This window comes from Orcinus orca, chromosome 1, assembly GCF_937001465.1.
Source record: "Orcinus orca chromosome 1, mOrcOrc1.1, whole genome shotgun sequence".
NCBI classification, from domain to species: Eukaryota; Metazoa; Chordata; class Mammalia; order Artiodactyla; family Delphinidae; genus Orcinus; species Orcinus orca.
The window spans coordinates 178,206,854-178,228,644 of record NC_064559.1 but is presented as its reverse complement, the minus strand read 5'-3'; the positions used below and the strand labels follow the sequence as shown (position 1 = coordinate 178,228,644).

Here is a 21,791-nt window from a genome sequence, read left to right as displayed (position 1 = left end):
TTAGGTGTAAGGTTAGGTTGTTTATTTGAGATGTTTCTTGTTTCTTAAGGTAGGATTGTATTGCTATAAACTTCCCTCTTAGAACTGCTTTTGCTGCATCCCATACGTTTTGGGTTGTCGTTTTTTTCATTGTCATTTGTTTCTAGGTATTTTTTGATTTCTTCAGTGATCTCTTATTTATTAAGTAGTGTGTTGTTTAGCCTCCATGTGTTTGTATTTTTTACAGATTTTTTCCTGTAATTGATATCTAGTCTAGTTTTGTGCTCAGAAAAGATACTTGATATGATTTCAATTTTCTTAAATTTACCAAGGCTTGATTTGTGATCCAAGATGTGATCTATCCTGGAGAATGTTCCATGAGCACTTGAGAAGAATGTGTATTCTGTTGTTTTTGGATGGAATTTCCTATAAATATCAATTAAGTCCATCTTGTTTAGTGTATCATTTAAAGCTTGTGTTTCCTTATGTTTTTTCATTTTGGATGATCTGTCCATTGGTGAATATGAGCTGTTAAAGTCCCCTACTATGATTGTGTTACTGTCGATTTCCCCTTTTATGGCTGTTAGTATTTGCCTTATATATTGAGGTGCTCCTATGTTGGGTGCATAAATATTTACAATTGTTATATCTTCTTCTTGGATTAAGCCCTTGATCATTATGTAGTGTCCTTCTTTGTTTCTTATAATAGTCTTTGTTTTAAAGTCTGTTTTGTCTGATATGAGATTTGCTACTCCAGCTTTCTTTTGATTCTCATTTTCATGGAGTATCTTTTTCCATCCTCTCACTTTCAGTCTGAATGTGTCCCTCGGTCTGAATTGGGTCTCTTGTGGACAGCATACATACAGGTCTTGTTTTTGTATCCATTCAGCCAATCAATGTCTTTTGGTTGGAGCATTTAATCCATTTACATTTAAGGTAATTATCGATATGTATGTTCCTAATTATCATTTTCTTAATTGTTTTGGGCTTGTTTTTGTAGGTCTTTTTCTTCTCTTGTGTTTCCTGCCTAGAGAAGTTACTTTAGCATTTGTTGTAAAGCTGGTTTGGTGGTGCTGAATTCTCTTAGCTTTTGCTTGTTTGTAAACGTTTTAATTTCCCCGTCAAATCTGAATGAGATCCTTGCTGGGTAGAGTAATCTTGGTTGTAGGTTTTTCTCCTTCATCACTTTAAATGTGTCCTGCCACTCCCTTCTGGCTTGCAGAGTTTCTGCTGAAAGATCAGCAGATCTTTTGTTGCTGTTGTTGTTAACCTTATGGGGATTCCCTTGTGCGTTATTGTTTTTCCCTTGCTGCTTTTAATATTTTTTCTTTCTATTTAATTTTTGATAGTTTGTTTAATATGTGTCTTGGCATGTTTCTCCTTGGATTGGTCCGGCATGGTACTCTCTGTGCTTCCTGGACTCTATTAACTGTTTCCTTTCCCATATTAGGGAAGTTTTCAACTATAATCTCTTCAAATATTTTCTCAGTCCCTTTCTTTTTCTCTTCTTCTTCCAGGACCCCTATAATTCGAATGTTGGTGCATTTAATGTTGTCCCAGAGGTCTCTGAGACTGTCCTCCATTCTTTTCATTCTTTTTTCTTTATTCTTCTCTGCAGTAGTTATTTCCACTATTTTATCTTCCAGGTCACTTATCCATTCTTCTGCCTCAGTCATTCTGCTATTGATCCCTTCTAGAGAATTTTTAATCTCATTTATTGTGTTGTTCATCTCTGTTTGTTTGCTCTTTAGTTCTTGTAGGTCCTTGTTAAACGTTTCTTGTATTTTCTCCATTCTATTTCCAAGATTTTGGATCATCTTTACTGTCATTATTCTGAATTCTTTTTCAGGTAGACTGCCTATTTCCTCTTCATTTGTTACGTCTGGTGGGTTTTTGCCTTGCTCCTTCATCTGCTGTGTGTTTCTCTGTCTTCTCATTTTGCTTGTCTTACCGTGTTTGGGGTCTCCTGCAGGCTGCAGGTTCGTAGTTCCTGTTGTTTTTGGTGTCTGTCCGCAGTGGCTAAGGTTGGTTCAGTGGGTTGTGTAGGCTTCCTGGTGGAGGGGACTAGTGCCTGTGTTCTGGTGGATGAGGCTGGATCTTGTCTTTCTGTTGGGCAGGTCGATGTCTGGTGGTGTGTTTTGGGGTGTCTGTGGCCTTATTATGATTTTAGTCAGCCTCTCTGCTAATGGATGGGGTTGTGTTCCTGTCTTGCTAGTTGTTTGGCATGGGGTGTCCAGCACTGGAACTTGCTGGTTGTTGAGTGGAGCTGGGTCTTGGTGTTGAGATGGAGATTTCTAGGAGATTTTCACTGTTTGATATTACGTGGAGCTGGGAAGTCTCTTGTGGACCAGTGTCCTGAACTTGGCTCTCCCACTTCAGAGGCACAGCTCTGATGCCTGGCTGGAGCACCAAGGGCCTGTCATCCACACAGCTCAGAATAAAAGGGAGAAAAAAAAAAGGATAGAAAGAAAGAAGAAGGTAAAATAAAATAAAGTAAAATAAAATAATTAAAATAAAAAATAATTATATTAAGAAAAAATATTTTTTTTTGTAGAAAAAAGTTTTTTAAGTAAAAAAAAATTTTTTTAAAAACAAAAACGTACAGACAGAACCCTAGGACAAATGGTAAAAGCAAAGCTATACAGACAAAATCACACACATGCACACTCACAAAAAGAGAAAAAGGGAAAAGAAAAAATATATCGTTGCTTCTAAAGTCCACCTCCTCAATTTGGGATGATTCGTTGTCTAGTCATGTATTCCACAGATGCAGGGTACATCAAGTTGACTGTGGAGGCTTAATCGGCTGCTCCTGAGGCTGATGGGAGAGATTTCCTTTTCTCTTTGTTCACACAGCTCCCGGGGTTCAGCTTTGGATTTGGCCCTGCCTCTGCATGTAGGTCGCCTGAGGGCATCTGTTTTTCGCTCAGACAGGACAGGGTTAAAGAAGCAGCTGATTAGGGGGCTCTGGCTCACTCAGGCCGGGGGGTGGGGGGTACGGAGTGCGGGATGAGCCTGTGGTGGTAGAGGCCGGCATGACGTTGCACCAGCCTGAGGCGCGCCGTGAGTTCTCCCGGGGAAATTGTCCCTGGATCCCGGGACCCTGGCAGTGGCGGGCTGCACAGGCTCCCGGGAGGGGCAGTGTGGACACTGACCTGTGCTTGCACACAGGCTTCTTGGTGGCTGCAGCAGCCTTAGCGTCCCATGCCCGTCTCTGGGGTCTGCGCCGATAGCCGCGGCTCCCATCCGTCTCTGGAGCTCCTTAAGTGGCCTCGAGCGCCAGGAAACAAAGAGGCAAGAAAAAGTCTCTTGCCTCTTGGGCAGCTCCAGACTTTTTCCCAGACTCCCTCCCGGCTAGCTGTGGCGCACTAGCCCCTTCAGGCTGTGTTCACAAAGCCAACCCCAGTCCTCTCCCTGGGATCCGACCTCCAAAGCCTGAGCCTCAGCTCCCAGCCCCTACCCACCCCGGCGGGTGAGCAGACAAGCCTCTCGGGCTGATGAGTGCTGGTCGGCACCAATCCTCTCTGCGGGAACCTCTCTGCTTGCCCTCCGCACCCTGTTGCTGCACTCTCCTCCCTGGCCCTGAAGCTTCTCCTCCACCAGCCGCAGTCTCCACCTGCGAAGGGGCTTCCTAGTGTGTGGAAACCTTTCCTCCTTCACAGCCCCCTCCCACTGGTGCAGGTCCCGTCCCTATTCTTTGTCTTTGTTTTTTCTTTTGCCCTACCCAGTTATGTGGGGAGTTTCTTGCCTTTTGGGAGGTCTGAGGTCTTCTGCCAGCGTTCAGGAGTTGTTCTGTAGGAGTTGTTCCACGTGTAGATGTATTTCTGATGTATTTGTGGGGAGGAAGGTGATCTCCGTGTCTCACTCTTCCGCCATCTTCACTCTTCCGCCATCTTGAAGCCCCTCTCCTGTCAGGCATTTTAAATGGATTATCTCTAATGTTAACAACAGTGCCAAGTTGTAATATTATTCCCATTTCATTGATTAAAAAACTGAGTCATGACAAGGTTAAATGAATTGTCCAATAGCTACATTAGAGACTTCCCTGGTGGCACAGTGGTTAAGAATCTGCCTGCCAATGCAGAGGACTCCGGATCAAACCCTGGTCGGGGAAGATCCCACATGCCGTGGAGCAGCTAAGCCCGCGCACCCCGACTACTGAGCCTGTGCTCTAGGGCCTGTGTGCTGAAACTACTGAAACCTGCATGCCTAGAGCTCGTGCTCCGCAACAAGAGAAGCCACCACAATGAGAAGCCCTGCACAAAGAGGAGCCCCTGCTAATCACAACTGAGAAATGCCCGCACGCAGCCAAAAAAATAAAAAATAAAATAGCTACATTAAGTATTAGAGCTGGTATTTGAATCCATATATGTCTGACTCCAAAACCTTTGGTCAACACAAACAATACATATTTACTGGGACCACTGAGATCAAGACAACTTATAATACATTTAACAACACTTCACACATATTTGTTTGGTAGGAAGCCAATAGGCTTGGAATAAGTGGTGAATTAGTTAATCTGACCCTATCTTGGCTGTGTAAAAATGATATCAGCTATAAATAATGTAATGACATTTGAGTGTCATAATGGTAGTAACTACAAAAATAATTTAAAATATGTTTACCGGTTTTAATAGTAATAAAACTAGGTTTATTTACCCAGTGCTATTGTGATTTACAATAAGAAACATGTATTTGGTCTTCATCCTTGTTTCTGCTACCCCCAAACCCTTGGAATTTCCTAAGTGATTAAGAACAGTAGGGGTGTCTTTTGTCATGGTAATGAGGACTTTTGGAAAGCCCCTCACTAACCAAAGGATGGGAGTTAGTTGCCAGGGGAGCCAACCACGTGATTAGAGGGTTGGAACTTTCAGTCCCACCCTCCGCCCCCTCTGTAACGCCAACTCCTCCTGTCCCCACCCCAGCTTCTAGGAGGGGGGAGGGGCTGGTGATTAAGTTCAGTCGCCAGTGGCCAGTGATTTAATCAGTGGACAGTGGCATGCTATGCAGAACAAAATGAGATAATGCATAAACAAACTGTGGTATATTAATAAGATGGACTAAAGAGTCAAGAGGAACAAATTGTTGATAAAACACTGATGAATCCCCCAAATACTGTATATATTGAATGAAAGAAGCCTGACACAAACATATGTGTATTGTAAGATTTTATTTCTATGAAAACCAAGAAGGAGCAAAACTAGTCTATGTGATAGAAGTCAGAAAGTGGTTGTGGGGTGGGTGGGAGTGGAGAACTGACTGGAAAGGATTTGAGGGAACATTATGGGGTGATGGAGATGTTCTATATCTTTTTCAGGGGAAGTTCACGGGTATATAAAATTGTCAAAATTCATTGAACACTTAAGATATGTACATTATATTGTATATAAATTATACCTCAATTAAAAAATAGTTCCAAATAAGAAATGTTGTCCTGTAAAGATATCCATGATGTATTCACAGGTGGTAAAGTTGCAGACAGTGTTGCATAGCATTGTTTAAATTTTTTTAAATTGCATATGCAAAAGGTAGAACATATCTTGTCCTCCACATATGTATATGGATTGTGAATGCTTTTTTTTTTCTTTTTGGTGTGTTTTCAGCATTTTTCAAGTTAAAAAAATTTACACACTAAGGAAAAAAAGAGGGTAGTAAGGGAAACAAAAGAAAAAATGAAGAAAGAAAAATACAAGCAAAAACAGAACAGGCAATGAAGAAGGAAAACAAAGGAGACTAAAGCAGCAAAAGAAAAATAGGAGAAACATAAGTGAAAAAAGAAACAGCTGCAAATCCAGGAAAGTTACAGGCAACAAGTTTCTACTATTGAAACTTTGATGAGTGCTGGAAAGAGCAGGTCTTAACATGAGGTGCTGAGCTGAGAGTAGCCTACAGGCAGAGGTGCTACAGGAGAAAGATGGTTTTGATGAATCAACTTGATTTCACTTTACAGTCTGTCCGTTCACTACCCCTAGCTCACTACGTCAGCTGTCTATAGATGCCCTGCAGTTAATGAGTGCAAGAGAAGTATCTAGGAATATGTGAGGAATATATGAGGTGTGTAAGAGAGACAGGACCTCAGGACCACCAGGAAGATGATTTTTTTAGTGGTTTCACTTTTAGAAGGCAGGCTCAATTGTTTTAAAATTCCAGGTCCTGGAAGAATCTCTATTGCTGGAAACCCTATACTCAAAAAGTCCAGCTCATTAGACTTGTATGAGAAATAAAAAACATTCTGTTCTGTTTCATTAGTTGGTAGAACATTCTAGGGCTGGACTTGAGAGTCTAGCAGCTCTTCTTTGTGGAGAATCACATATGCAGAGACACGGTAGGACTGACAAGAATGGCAGGAAACAGCACTTCCTCAGTTTTTAGAGTTAACGCCCCCAAATTAAAACTTCGATCCAGTTGAGTCAACTACATTTTCCCTGTTTTAGACTCAGTTGACCTACGGAAAGCAAAGGAACATAATCAGAGACTGGATGAGGACATTCTGGCTTTAAGAAATCGAGTTCGATCACTTGACTCAGAAAGAAAGGTACTTGGAGAAGAGGTAAGTTATTTAATTTTTTCTTAGAGTTAATTTAAATGTGTATAGAATAGTAACAGTCAGCAGCTAAGCAAGCTAGATGTATCAATACATCATTTATTGGTCATTAGTGAAGACTGATTCTGGTGGCTGTAGTATCCCAGGTAGAGCTGTACTTTGACCTAGATGCTTTCTATCAGTATTTCTATTTTATACGTTTTAACTACATATGCTGAACAGTAATGTTACTGCTATACTGTCAGTTTAGGATCTTTTCTTTTTAATAAGGATTTAGATAATAGTTTATACCGATCACATTTACCAAAGTTTGAGATTATTAATACTAAACCCATAGTTGTGTTATGTTTTTGAATCATTTCTTCTTAGGAATTTATTGATATTTAATATGTACTTCCAAGTTCTAAATATACTATGTCACTTCAATTTTAATTATATTCATTTCACAATCATATCTCTAGTGTCTAATACAATGCCTGGCATATAATAAGTGCTCAAGAAATTTTGTTGCAAGAATGAATAAATATTCATTAGAATGGCTATTATCAAAACAATAAAAAATAACAAATGTTGATGAGGAAGTGGAGAAATTGGAACCCTTTGTGCATTGTTGTTAAGAATGTAAAATGGTACAGCCACTGTAGAAAACAGTATGGGACTTCCTTTAAAAAGTAAACATAGGGGCTTCCCTGGTGGCGCAGTGGTTGAGAGTCCACCTGCAGATGCAGGGGACACGGGTTCATGCCCCAGTCCGGGAAGATCCCACATGCTGCGGAGTGGCTAGGCCCGTGAGCCATGGCCGCTAAGCCTGTGCATCCGGAGCCTGTGCTCCGCAACGGGAGAGGCCACAACAGTGAGAGGCCCACATACCACAAAAAATAAAAAAATTAATAAAATAAAAAGTAAACATAGAGTTACCATATGATCTAGCAATTCTGCTTCTGGGTATACACCCAAAAGAATTGAAAGCAGGGACTTGAACATATATTTGTTCACTCATGTTCATAGCCAAAAGGTTGAAGCAACCCAAGCACCTATTGACAGATGAATGGATAAACAAAATATGGTGTACACATACAATGGAATATTATTCCACTTTAAAAAGAAATATGCTACAACGTGGGTGAAACTTGAAGACATTATGCTAATTGAAATAAACGAGTCACAGAAAGACAAATAGTGTATAATTCCACTTAGATGAGGTACCTAGAGTAGTCAGAAATCATAGAGCCAGAAAGTAGAATGGTGGTTTCTAGGGGCTGTGGGGGAGGGCATAATGAGGAGTTATTGTTTAATGGGTGTAGGGTTTCAGTTTTGCAAGATGAAAAGAATTATGGAGACGGATGGTGGTGATGGTTGCACAGTAATGGGAATGCGTTTAGTGCTACTCAACTGTATGCTTAAAAATGGTTGAGGGTCTTCCCTGGTGGCTCAGTGGTTAAGAATCTGCCTGCCAATGCAGGGGGACATAGGTTCGAGCCCTGGTCCGGAAGATCCCACATGCCACGGAGCAAGTAAGCCTTTACGCCACAACTACTGAGCCTGCGCTCTAGAGCCCACAAGCCACAACTACTGAGCCTGCGTGCCACAACTACTAAAGCCCGCCCACCTAGAACCCGTGCTCCGCAACAAGAGAAGCCACCGCAATGAGAATCCCGCTCACCACAGCGAAGAGTAGCCCCACGTTCGCGGCAACTAGAGAAAGCCTGCGCGCAGCAATGAAGACCCAACACAGCCAAAAATAAATAAATAAATAAAAATTTTTTAAAATGGTTAAAATGGTAAATTTTGTGTTATGTATATTTTAGCCTAATTTTTTAAATGCAATCATAAGAAAGAATGAATAAACACTGTTCAAGTTGTCTAAATCTCTGTAAATTTGTATATCTGATACTGGTAAAATATGTTTAATGTATGTTAAACATATGTTTATGTTTTATATATACACAAACATACACATACATGTGAGATAAAGTTCAGGAAAGGTATATCCCAAACATTATTACTTCTGGAAAGGGAAATGGGATTGTGGGGTAGAGTTATGTGAAGGAAAAGATCACTTGTTGCTCTATATACCTATATGTTGTTTAAATTTTTTACACAAAGAATGTATTCATATATGTTGTATATTTTTAAAACAAAGCATCCCCCATCACTTTTTTTTTTTTTTTTTTTTTTTGCGATACACGGGCCTCTCCCTGTTGTGGCCTCTCCCGTTGCGGAGCACAGGCCCCGGACGTGCAGGCTCAGCGGCCATGGCCCACGGGCCCAGCCGCTCCGCGGCATGTGGGCTCTTCCCGGACCGGGGCACGAACCCGTGTCCCCTGCATCGGCAGGCGGACTCTCAACCACTGCGCCACCAGGGAAGCCCCCCCACCTCACTTTTGTATTTAAAATGCTTTTGTATTTCAGGTTGAAAGGCTTAAAGGAGAAATTTGTGAATCTCAAGAGAATAAGCAACTTGGAAACCACTCTCCTGGAAAAATGGTGAGTGCTGAACAGAAAGTAGAGGTATTAAAATTATGTTCTTTCTGACTTCTAATTTTGAAGTGAGTTGCATTTCACAAGAGTGCACCAGAGCAATAGGCGCTGAGCATTTGCTATTCTCCTCTTGCCTGCCTTTTTCTATTGCTTTGCCAGGGAGTATGGAGGAAGAAATTGGGGTACAGAGGATATGTTTCTGTTCACTTCCTCGCCACAGGGAACAATTAATATGAAAAATGTAATGGGTTTCGTTAAAGAAAAAAAGACTCTTACAAAGATACAACCAACTTGGGCATTTTTAATCATCAAAATGAAGTTGCCTTACAGAATCAACCAGTGATAGGGGAGTGGGTAGTCGGAACCACATATCATAGAGAACTAATATGGTTTAGGCTCCAGTGTGCACAGCATCTAATCTTTTCAGAACGATCAGCCTCTGAAGGGGTGGGCAAAGTGATCAAACACAAGGCAGATGGAAGCAAGAGCCAGTGTGTTGTAGAGAGGGCGATTTCAGATATTCAGCTCAAGGAGCTAGACTGCTTTGCCTTTCCTCTCACACACCTAAGATGAGTGACATCCCTGTTGCTGAGGGATCTCCTTCACCAGAGCTTGTTTTTACTGTAACTCTCTGGGCCCTATACCCCCAACCTCCTCGGTAGCAAGGAACTATAGCCACCGGATTTATTGTTTCCCCGCCCAAGGAGCCTGTATCCTTCTTGTCTTCCAGAACTCTCTTGTAGATAAATAATGCATTTTGTAGGAAGGAAGGGAGGAAGGGAGGGTGGGAAGGAGAGAAGAAAGGAAGGAAAGAAGGAATTTCCAGGCAAGACTTCAGTAACTTTTACCAAAATTTTTCCCAGAGCACCCAGTGGTGCTGCTCTAATTTACAGAAGTTGACTTATTAGTGACTATTTTTATTAGTTTCTTATTTATCCTTCCAGTATTTATTCCAATAGAAGCATTTTGAACATTTATTCAGATTTCCTCCTTTCTTAGTTTCTCTTCCCTTCCCTTCCCTTCCCTTCCTTTCCCTCCCTTCCTTCCTTTCTTCCTTCCTTCTTTCCCTCCCTCCCTTCCTTCCTTCTTCCCTTCCCTCCCTCCCTCCCTCCCTTCCTTCCTTCCTTCCTTCTTTCCTTCTTTCCTTTCCCTCCCTTCCTCCCTTCCTTCTTCCCCTCCCTCCCTTCCTGCCCACCCTTCCTTCCTTCCTCCCTCCCTTCCTTCCTTCCTTCCTTCCTCCCTTCCTCCCTTCCTTCCTTCCTTCCTTCCTTCCTTCCTTCCTCCCTCCCTCCCTCCCTCCCTCCCTTCCTTCCTTCCTTCTTTCCAAGCTTCCTTCCTTTCTTTTTAACTAAAATGCTCCTGGAGATCCTTCTATATCATACAAAGAGATCTTCCTGATTCTTCAGAGCAGCTAGCATTCTGTTGTGTGGATGTACTATAATTCATTTAACCAGTCTCCTGTTGATGGACACTTGGGTTGTTTCCAGTCTTTTGCATATTTATACAGGTGTTTCTACAGGTTAGAGTCACAGAAATGGGATTGTGAGGTTAGGGGGTAGCTAGATCTGTAATTTTGCTCGACATTGCCAGATACTGCTCAGTGGAAATTGCACCATTTTCCTCTTCCATCAGCAATGTATGAGAAAGCTAGTTTCCTAAAATTTCACTAACTGAGTATATTGTCAAACTTCTGTATTTTTACTAAATCATAGGTGAGAATGAGTATCTCAGTGTAGTTTTCATTTTCAATCATCTATTTATAGTGAGATTGAGCATTTTTCAAATATTTATATTTAACATCAATATTTATATTTCTTGTATAAAATTAACTTTATTGAAGTATTTAATACAATATAAACATACATATTTTAAGGGTTGAGTTCAATGAGCTTTGACAAATGCATACATCTGTATAACCACAACCACTACAATCAAGAAAGAAAACATTCATTAGCCTAAAATTTTCCCTCCCTTTTTGCTATCAATGCCTCCCACTCCGCCACTTCCTATGACCATACCATTTCTAAAATTTCAAATAAATAGAATCATCTGGTATATACTCTTTTCTATTGGCTTCCTTCACTTATAATAATACTTTTGAGATTTATCCATGTTGTTGTCTATATCACTGGTTCATTTTTAAATGGCTGAGTAATATTCCTGTATATATGGATATACCATACATTGTTTATCCACTGGTTAATAGATAATCAGATTGTTTTCAGCTATAATGAATAAAGCTGCTACTAGTATTCACATGCCAGTATGATTTTTTTCCCTCTTGGTTAAATACCTAGCAGTGGAATTACTGAATAACAGAGCAAGTACATGTTTAATTTTATAAGAAACTGCCAGACTGTCTTCCACTTTGTAATGAATAATGCTGCTATTAACAATCATGTACAAATTTTTCTGTGAACACGTTTTCATTTTCCTTGGGTATGTACATAGGAGTGGAATTGCTGGGTCATATGTAAATTCTATGTTCAACTTTTTGTAGAACTGCCAGACTATTCTCCAAAGCACCTCCACGATTTAACAATTCCCATCAGCAGTGTATGAGTGTTCCAATTTCTCCACATCCTTAGCAGGATTTGTTATATTTTGTCTTTTTTTTATTATAGCTATCCTAGTGGGTATAATATAGTATCTCAGTATAGATTTTTCTTTTTTTAACAACTTTATTGGAGTATAATTGCTTTACATTGTGTTAGTTTCTGCTGTAAAACAAAGTGAATCAGCTATGCATATAGTTATATCCCTATATCCCCTCCCTCTTGCGTCTCCCTTCCACTCTCCCTATCCCTCCCCTCTAGGTGGTCACAAAGCACCAAGCTAATCTCCCTGTGCTATACGGCTGCTTCCCACTAGCTATCTATTTCACATTTGGTAGTATATATAAATCCATGCCACTCTCTTACTTCACCCCAGCTTAACCTTCCCCCTCCCCATATCCTCAAGTCCATTCTCTACATCTGTGTCTTTATTCCTGTCCTGCCCCTAGGTTCTTCATGACCATTTTTTTCCTTAGATTCCACATATATGTGTTAGAATACGGTATTTGTTTTTCTCTTTCTGACTTACTTCACTCTGTATGACAGATTCTAGGTCCATCCACCTCACTACAAATAACTCAATTTCGTTTCTTTTTATGGCTGAGTAATATTCCATTGTGTATATTTGCCACATCTTCTTTATCCATTCATCCAATGATGGACACTTAGGTTGCTTCCATGTCCTGGCTATTGTAAATAGAGCTGCGATGAACATTTTGGTACATGACTCTTTTTGAATTATGGTTTTCTCAGGGTATATGCCCAGTAGTGGGATTGCTGGGTCATATGGTAGTTCTATTTTTACTTTTTTAAGGAACATCCATACTGTTCTCCATAGGGGCTGTATCCACTTACATTCCCACCAACAGTGGAGGAGGGTTCCCTTTTCTCCACACCTTCTCGAGCATTTATTGTTTGTAGATTTTTTGATGATGGCCATTCTGACTGGTGTGAGGTGATACCTCATTGTAGTTTTGATTTGTATTTCTCAAATGATTGGTGATGTTGAGCATCCTTTCATGTGTTTGTTGGCAATCTGTATATCTTCTTTGGAGAAATGTCTGTTTAGGTCTTCTGCCCATTTTTGGATTGGGTTGTTTGTTTTTTTTTATATTGACCTGCATGAGCTGCTTGTATATTTCATAGATTAATCCTTTGTAAGTTGCTTCATTTGCAAATATTTTCTCTCATTCTGAGGGTTGTCTTTTTGTCTTGTTTATGGTTTCCTTTGCTGTGCAAAAGCTTTTAAGTTTCATTAGGTCCCATTTGTTTATTTTTGTTTTTATTTCCATTTCTCTAGGAGGTGGGTCAAAAAGGATCTTGCTGTAATTTATGTCATGAAGTGTTCTTCCTATGTGGTCCTCTAAGAGTTTTATGTTTGGCCTTACATTTAGGTCTTTAATCCATTCTGAGTTTATTTTTGTGTATGGTGTTAGGGAGTGTTCTAATTTCATTTTTCTACATGTAGCTGTCCAGTTTTCCCAGCACCACTTATTGAAGAGGCTGTCTTTTCTCCATTGTATATTCTTGCCTCCTTTATCAAAGATAAGATGACCATAAGTGCGTGGGTTTATCTCTGGGTTTTCTATCCTATTCCACTGATCTATCTTTCTGTTTTTGTGCCAGTACCATACTGTCTTGATTACTGTAGCTTTGTAGTATAGTCTGAAGTCAAGAAGCCTGATTCCTCCAACTCCATTTTTCTTTCTCAAGATTGCTTTGGCTACTCAGGGTCTTTTGTGTTTCCATACAAATTGTGAAAATTTTTGTTCTAGTTCTGTGATAAATGCTATTGATAGTTTGATAGGGATTGCATTGAATCTGTAGATTGCTTTGGGTAGTATAGTCATTTTAACAATGTTGATTCTTCCAATCCAAGAACATGGTATATCTCTCCATCTGTTGGTATCATCTTTAATTTCTTTCATCTGTGTCTTATAGTTTTCTGCATACAGATCTTTTGTCTCCTTAGGTAGATTTATTCCTAGGTATTTTATTCTTTTTGTTGCAATGGTAAATGGGATTGTTTCCTTAATTTCTCTTTCAGATTTTTCATCATTAGTGTATAGGAATGCAAGAGATTTCTGTGCATTAATTTTGTATCCTGCTACTTTACCAAATTCATTGATTAGTTCTAGTAGTTTTCTGGTAGCATCTTTAGGATTCTCTATGTATATTATCATGTCATCTGCAATCAGTGACAGCTTTACTTCTTTTCCAATTTGGATTCCTTTTATTTCTTTTTCTTCTCTGATTGCTGTGGCTAAAACTTCAAAAATTATGGTGAATAATAGTAGTGAGAGTGGGCAACCTGTCTTGTTCCTGATCTTAGTGGAAATGGTTTCAGTTTTTCACCATTGAGAACAATGTTGGCTGTGGGTTTGTCATATATGGCCTTTATTATGTTGAGGAAAGTTCCCTCTATGCCTACTTTCTGGAGGGTTATTATCATAAATGGGTGTTGAATTTTGTTGAAAGATTTTCTGCATCTATTGAGATGATCATATGGTTTTTATCCTTCAATTTGTTAATGTGGCATATCACATTGATTGATTTGTATATACTGAAGAATCCCCGCATTCCTGGGATAAACCGCACTTGATCATGGTGTTTGATCCTTTTAACACACTGTTGGATTTGGTTTGCTGGTATTTTGTTGAGGATTTTTGCATCTATCTTCATCAGTGATATTGGCCTGTGGTTTTCTTTCTTTGTGACATATTTGTTTGGTTTTGGTATCAGGGTGGTGACCTCATAGAATGAGTTTGTGAGTGTTCCTCCCTATGCTATATTTTGGAAGAGTTTGAGAAGGATGGGTGTTAGCTCTTCTGTAAATGGTTGATAAAATTTACCTGTGAAGCCATCTGGTCCTGGACTTTTGTTTGTTTGGAATATTTTTAATTACAGTTTCAATTTTGGTGCTTGTGATTGGTCTGTTTGTATTTTCTATTTCTTCCTGGTTCACTCTTGGAAGGTTGTGCTTTTCTAAGAATTTGTACATTTCTTCCAGGTCGTCCATTTTATTAGCATACAGTTGCTTGTAGTAATCTCTCATGATCCTTTGTATTTCTGCAGTGTCAGTTGTTACTTCTTCTTTTTCATTTCTAATTCTATTGATTTGAATCTTCTCCCTTTTTTTCCTGATTAGTCTGACTAATGGTTTTATCAATTTTGTTTATCTTCTCAAAGAACCAGCTTTTAGTTTTATTGATGTTTGCTATTGTTTCCTTCATTTCTTTTTCATTTATTTCTGATCTGATCTTTATGATTTCTTTCCTTCTGCTAGCTTTGGGGTTTTTTTGTTCTTTCTCTAATTACTTTAGGTGTAAGGTTTTGTTATTTATTTGAGATTTACTTGTTTCTTGAGGTAGGATTGTATTGCTATAAACTTCCATCTTAGAACTGCTTTTGCTGCATCCCATAGGTTTTGGGTCGTCATGTTTTCATTGTCATTTGTTTCTAGGTACTTTTTGATTTCCTCTTTGATTTCTTCAGTGATCTCTTGGTTATTTAGTAGCGTATTGTTTAGCCTCCATATGTTTGTATTTTTTACACTTTTTTCCCTGTAATTGATATCTAGTCTCATAGTGTTGTGGTCGGAAAAGATACTTGATACGATTTCAGTTTTCTTAAATTTACCAAGGCTTTACTTGTGTCCCAAGATATGATCTATTGCGGAGAATGTTCCATGAGCAATTGAGAAGAAAGTGTATTCTGTTGTTTTGGGTTGGAATGTCCTGTAAATATCAATTAAATCCATCTTCTTTAATGTGTCATTTAAAGCTTGTGTTTCTTTATCTATTTTCGTTTTGGTTAATCTGTCCATTGGTGAAAGTGGGGTGTTAAAGTCCCCTATTATTATTGTGTTACTTTCATTTTCTCCTTTATGACTGTTAGCATTTGCCTTATATATTGAGGAGCTCCTATGTTGGGTGCATAAGTATCTACAATTGTTATATCTTCTTCTTGGATTGATCCCTTGATCATTATGCAGTGTCTTTCTTTGTCTCTCGAGATAGTCTTTATTTTAAAGTCTATTTTGTCGGATATGAAAGTTGCTACTCCAGTTTTCTCTTGCTTTTCATTTGCATGGAATATCTTTTTCCATCCTCTCACTTTCAGTCTGTATGTGTCCCTAGGTCTGAAGTGGGTCTCTTGTAGACAGCAGATATACAGGCCTTGTTTTTGTATCCATTCATCCAGTCTATGTCTTTTGGTTGGAGCATTTAATCCATTTACATTTAAGGTGTTTATCGATATGTATGTTCCTATTACCATTTTCTTAACTGTTTTGGGTTTGTTATTGTAGGTCTTTTCCTTCTCTTGTGTTTCCCGCCTAGAGAAGTTCCTTTAGCATTTGTTATAAAGCTGGTTTGGTGGTGCTGAATTCTCTAAGCTTTTGCTTGTCTGTAAAGTTTTTAATTTCTCTGTTGAATCTGAGTGAGATCCTTGCTGGGTAGAGTAATCTTTTTTTTTTTTTTTTTTACATCTTTATTGGAGTATAATTGCTTTACAATGGTGTGTTAGTTTCTGCTTTATAACAAACTGAATCAGTTATACATGTACATATATTCCCATATCTCTTCACTCTTGCGTCTACCTCCCTCCCACCCTCCCTATCCCACCCCTCTAGGTGGTCACAAACCACCGAACTGATCTCCCTGTGCTATGCAGCTACTTCCCACTAGCTATTTTACGTTTGGTAGTGTATATATGTCCATTCCACTCTCTCACTTTGTCACAGCTTACCCTTCCCCCTCCCCATATCCTCAAGTCCATTCTCTAGTAGGTCTGTGTCTTTATTCCCGTCTTACCCCTAGGTTCTTCATGACATTTTTTTTTCTTAGATTCCATATATATGTGTTAGCATACGGTATTTGTCTTTCTCTTTCTGCCTTACTTCACTCTGTATGACAGACTCTAGATCCATCCACCTCACTACAAATAACTCAATTTCATTTCTTTTTATGGCTGAGTAATATCCCATGGTATATATGTGCCACATCTTCTTTATCCATTCATCCAATGATGGACACTTAGGTTGTTTCCATCTCCTGGCTACTGTAAATAGAGCTGCAATGAACATTTTGGTACATGACTCTTTTTGAATTATGGTTTTCTCAGGGTATATGCCCAATAGTGGGATTGCTGGGTCATATGGTAGTTCTATTTTTAGTTTTTTAAGGAAACTCCATACTGTTCTTCACAGTGGCTGTATGAATTTACATTCTCACCAGCAGTGCAGGAGTGTTCCCTTTTCTCCCCACCCTCTCCAGCTTTTATTGTTTCTAGATTTTTTGATGATGGCCATTCTGAATGGTGTGAGATGATATCTCATTGTAGTTCTGATTTGCATTTCTCTAATTATTAGTGATGTTGAGCATTCTTTCATGTGTTTGTTGGCAGTCTGTATATCTTCTTTGGAGAAATGTCTATTTAGATCTTCTGCCCATTCTTGGATTGGGTTGTTTGTTGTTTTGTTATTGAGCTGCATGAACTGCTTGTAAATTTTGGAGATTAATCCTTTGTCAGTTGCTTCATTTGCAAATATTTTATCCCATTCTGAGGGTTGTCTTTTCGTCTTATTTATGGTTTCCTTTGCTGTGCAAAAGCTTTTAAGTTTCATTAGGTCCCTTTTCTTATTTTTATTTCCATTTCTCTAGGAGGTGGGACCAAAAGGATCTTGCTGTGATTATGTCATAGAGTGTTCTTCCTATGTTTTCCTCTAAGAGTTTGATAGTTTCTGGCCTTACATTTAGGTCTTTAATCCATTTTGAGCTTATTTTTGTGTATGGTGTTAGGGAGTGTTCTAATCTCATACTTTTACATGTACCTGTCCAGTTTTCCCAGCAGCACTTATTGAAGAGGCTGTCCTTTCTCCACTGTACATTCCTACCTACTTTTTCAAAGATAAGGTGACCATATGTGCGTGGCTTTATCTCTGGGCTTTCTATCCTGTTCCATTGATCTATATTTCTGTTTGTGTGCCAGTACCATACTGTCTTAATTACTGTAGCTTTGTAGTATAGTCTGAAGTCAGGGAGCCTGATTCCTCCAGCTCCATTTTTTGCTCTCAAGATTGCTTTGGCTATTCGGGGTCTTTTGTGTTTCCATAGAAAATTTTTGTTCTAGTTCTGTGATAAATTCCATTGATAGTTTGATAGGGATTGCATTGAATCTGTAGATTGCTTTCGGTAGTAGAGTCATTTTCACAATGTTGATTCTTCCAATCCAAGAACATGATATATCTCTCCATCTATTTGTATCATCTTTAATTTCTTTCATCAGTGTCTTATAATTCTCTGCATAAAGGTCTTTTGTCTCCTTAGGTAGGTTTATTCCTAGGTATTTTATTCTTTTTATTGCAATGGTAAATGAGAGTGTTTTCTTAATTTCACTTTCAGATTATTCATCATTAGTGTATAGGAATGCAAGAGATTTCTGTGCATGAATTTTGTATCCTGCTACTTTACCAAATTCATTGATTAGCTCTAGTAGTTTTCTGGTAGCATTTTAGGCTTCTCTATGTATAGTATCATGTCATCTGCAAACAGTGACAGCTTTACTTCTTCTTTTCCGATTTGGATTCATTTTATTTCCTTTTCTTCTCTGATTGCTGTGGCTAAAACTTCCAAAACTATGTTGAATAAGAGTGGTGAGAGTGTGCAACCTTGTCTTGTTCCTGATCTTAGTGGAAATGGTTTCAGTTTTTCACCATTGAGGATGATGTTGGCTGTGGGTTTGTCATATATGGCTTTTATTATATTGAGGAAAGTTCCCTCTATGCCTAGTTTCCGCAGGGTTTTTATCATAAATGGGTGTTGAATTTTGTCAAAAGCTTTCTCTGCATCTGTTGAGATGATCGTATGGTTTTTCTCCTTCAATTTTTTATATGGTGTATCACGTTGAGTGATTTGCGTATATTGAAGAATCCTTGCATTTCTGGAATAAACCCCACTTGATCATGGTGTATGATCCTTTTAATGTGCTGTTGGATTCTGTTTGCTAGCATTTTGTTGAGGATTTTTGCATCTATGTTCATCAGTGATATTGGCCTGTAGTTTTTTTCTTTGTGACATCCTTGTCTGGTTTTGGTATCAGGGTGATGGTAACCTCGTAGAATGAGTTTGGGAGTGTTCCTCCCTCTGCTATATTTTGGAAGAATTTGAGAAGGATATATTTTAGCGCTTCTCTAAATGTTTGATGGAATTCGCCTGTGAAGCCATCTGGTCCTGGACTTTTGTTTGTTGGAAGATTTTTAATCACAGTTTCAATTTCAGTGCTTGTGCTTGGTCTGTTCGTATTGTCTATTTTTTCCTGGTTGAGTCTTGGCAGGTTGTACATTTCTATGAATTTGTCCATTTCTTCCAGGTTGTCCATTTTATTGGCATAGAGTTGCTTGTAGTAATCTCTTATGATCTTTTGTATTTCTGCAAAGTCATTCGTTACTTCTCCTTTTTCATTTTTAATTCTATTGATTTGAGTCTTCTCCCTTTTTTTCTTGATGAGTCTGGCTAATGGTTTATCAATTTTGTTTATCTTCTCAAAGAACCAGCTTTTAGTTTTATTGATGTTTGCTATCATTTCCGTCATTTATTTTTCATTTATTTCTGATTTGACCTTTATGATTTCTTTCCTTCTGCTAGCTTTGGGGTTTTTTTGTTCTTCTTTCTCTAATTGCTTTAGGTGCAGGGTTAGGTTGTTTATTCGAGATGTTTCCTGTTTCTTAAGGTAGGATTGTATTGCCATAAACCTCCCTCTTAGAACTGCTTTTGCTGCATCCCATAGGTTTTGGGTCATTGTGTCTCCATTGTCATTTGTTTCTAGGTATTTTTTTATTTCCCCTTTGATTTCTTCAGTGATCACTTCGTTATTAAGTAGTGTATTGTTTAGCCTCCATGTGTTTGTATTTTTTACAGATCTTTTCCTGAAATTGATATCTAGTCTCATAGCATTGTGGTCGGAAAAGATACTTGATACAATGTCAATTTTCTTAAATTTACCAAGGCTTTTTTGTGACCCAAGATATGGTCTATCCTGGAGAATATTCCATGAGCACTTGAGAAAAATGTGTATTCTGTTGTTTTTGGATGGAATTTCCTATAAATATCAATTAAGTCCATCTTGTTTAATGTATCATTTTAAGCTTGTGTTTCCTTATTTATTTTCATTTTGGATGATCTGTCCATTGGTGAAAGTGGGGTGTTAAAGTCCCTTAGTATGAATGTGTTACTGTCGATTTCCCCTTTTATGGCTTTTAGTATTTTCCTTATGTATTGAGGTGCTCCTATGTTGGGTGCATAAATATTTACAATTGTTAAATCTTCTTCTTGGATCGATCCCTTGATCATTATGTAGTGTCCTTCTTTGTCTCTTGTAATAGTCTTTATTTTAAAGTCTATTTTGTCTGATATGAGAATTGTTACTCCAACTTTCTTTTGGTTTCCATTTGCATGGAATATGTTTTTCCATCCGCTCACTTTCAGTCTGTATGTGTCCCTAGGTCTGAAGTGGGTCTCTTGTAGACAGCATATATATGGGTCTTGTTTTTGTATCCATTCAGCCAGTCTTTGTCTCTTGGTGGAAGCATTTAATCTATTTACATTTAAGGTAATTATTGATATGTATGTTCCTATTCCCATTTTCTTAATAGTTTTGGCTTTGTTATTGTAGGTCTTTTCCTTCTCTTGTGTTTCTTGCCTAGAGAAGTTCCTTTAGCATTTGTTGTAAAGCTTTTTTGGTGGTGCTGAACTCTCTCAGCTTTTGATTGTCTATAAGGTTTTTAATTTCTCCATCAAATCTGAATGAGATCCTTGCTGGGTAGAGTAATCTTGGTTGTAGATTTTTCTCCTTCATCACTTTAAATATGTCCTGTCAGGCCCTTCTGGCTTGCAGAGTTTCTGCTGAAAGATCAGCTGATAACCTTATGGGGATTCCCTTCTGTGTTATTTGTTGTTTTTCCCTTGCTGCTTTTTTTTTTTTTTTTTTTTTTTTTTTGCGGTACGCGGGCCTCTCACTGTTGTGGCCTCTCCCGTTGCGGAGCACAGGCTCTGGACGCGCAGGCTTAGCAGCCATGGCTCATGGGCCCAGCACTCTGCGGCATGTGGGATCTTCCCGGACCGGGGCACGAACCCATGTCCCCTGCATCGGCAGGCGGACTCTCAACCACTGCGCCACCAGGGAAGCCCCCTTGCTGCTTTTAATATGTTTTCTTTGTATTTAATTTTTGACAGTTTGATTAATATGTGTCTTGGCGTGTTTCTCCTTCGATTTATCCGTATGGGACTCTCTGTGCTTCCTGGACTTGATTAACTATTTCCTGTCCCATATTAAGGAAGTTTTCAACTATAATCTCTTGAAATATTTTCTCAGTCCCTTTCTTTTTCTCTTCTTCTTCTGGGACCCTTATAATTCGAATGTTGGTGCATTTAATGTTTTCTCAGAGGTCTCTGAGACTGTCCTCAGTTCTTTTCATTCTTTTTTCTTTATTCTTCTCTGAAGTAGTTATTTCCACTATTTTATCTTCCAGGTCACTTATCCGTTCTTCTGCCTCAGTTATTCTGCTATTGATCCCTTCTAGAGAATTTTTAATTTCATTTATTGTGTTGTTTATCATTGCTTGTTTCCTCTTTAGTTCTTCTAGGTCCTTGTTACATGTTTCTTGCATTTTCTCCATTCTATTTCCAAGATTTTGGATCATCTTTACTATCATTATTCTGAATTCTTTTTCAGGTAGACTGCCTATTTCCTCTTCATTTGTTAGGTCTGATGGGTTTTTATCTTGTTACTTCATCTGCTGTGTTTTTTTCTGTCTCCTCATTTTGCTTATCTTACTGTGTTTGGGGTCTCCTTTTTGCAGGCTGCAGGTTCGTAGTTCCCGTTGTTTTTGGTGTCTGTCCCCAGTGGCTAAGGTTGGTTCAGTGGATTGTGTAGGCTTCCTGGTGGAGGGGACTAGTGCCTGTGTTCTGGTGGATGAGGCTGGATCTTGTCTTTCTGGTAGGCAGGTCCACGTCTGGTCGTTTGTTTTGGGTTGTTTGTGGCCTTATTATGATTTTAGGCAGCCTCTCTGCTAATGGGTCTGGTTGTGTTCCTGTCTTGCTAGTTGTTTGGCATGGGGTGTCCAGCACTGGAACTTGCTGGTTGTTGAGTGGAGCTGGGTCATAGCGTTGAGACTGAGATCTCTGTGAGTCTCTGCCAACTGGTATTATGTGGGGCCAGGAGGCCTCTGG

General features: G+C 39.0%; 1 protein-coding gene across 6 annotated transcripts in view; it reads left to right on the top strand.

The window, feature by feature from the left end:
* CCDC30 (coiled-coil domain containing 30) overlaps positions 1-21,791 on the top strand; it is a 169,115-nt gene that overhangs the window by 40,416 nt on the left and 106,908 nt on the right. For 5 of the 6 annotated variants that reach the window (XM_049699117.1, XM_033421967.2, XM_049699114.1 and 2 more), the window contains 2 exons: positions 6,417-6,532; positions 8,939-9,013. In XM_049699117.1, the coding sequence (XP_049555074.1) occupies positions 6,417-6,532; positions 8,939-9,013 (191 nt within the window). Of the gene's footprint in view, positions 1-6,416; positions 6,533-8,938; positions 9,038-21,791 lie in introns of all 6 variants that reach the window. The other variant, XM_004266716.3, reaches the window with a different exon arrangement.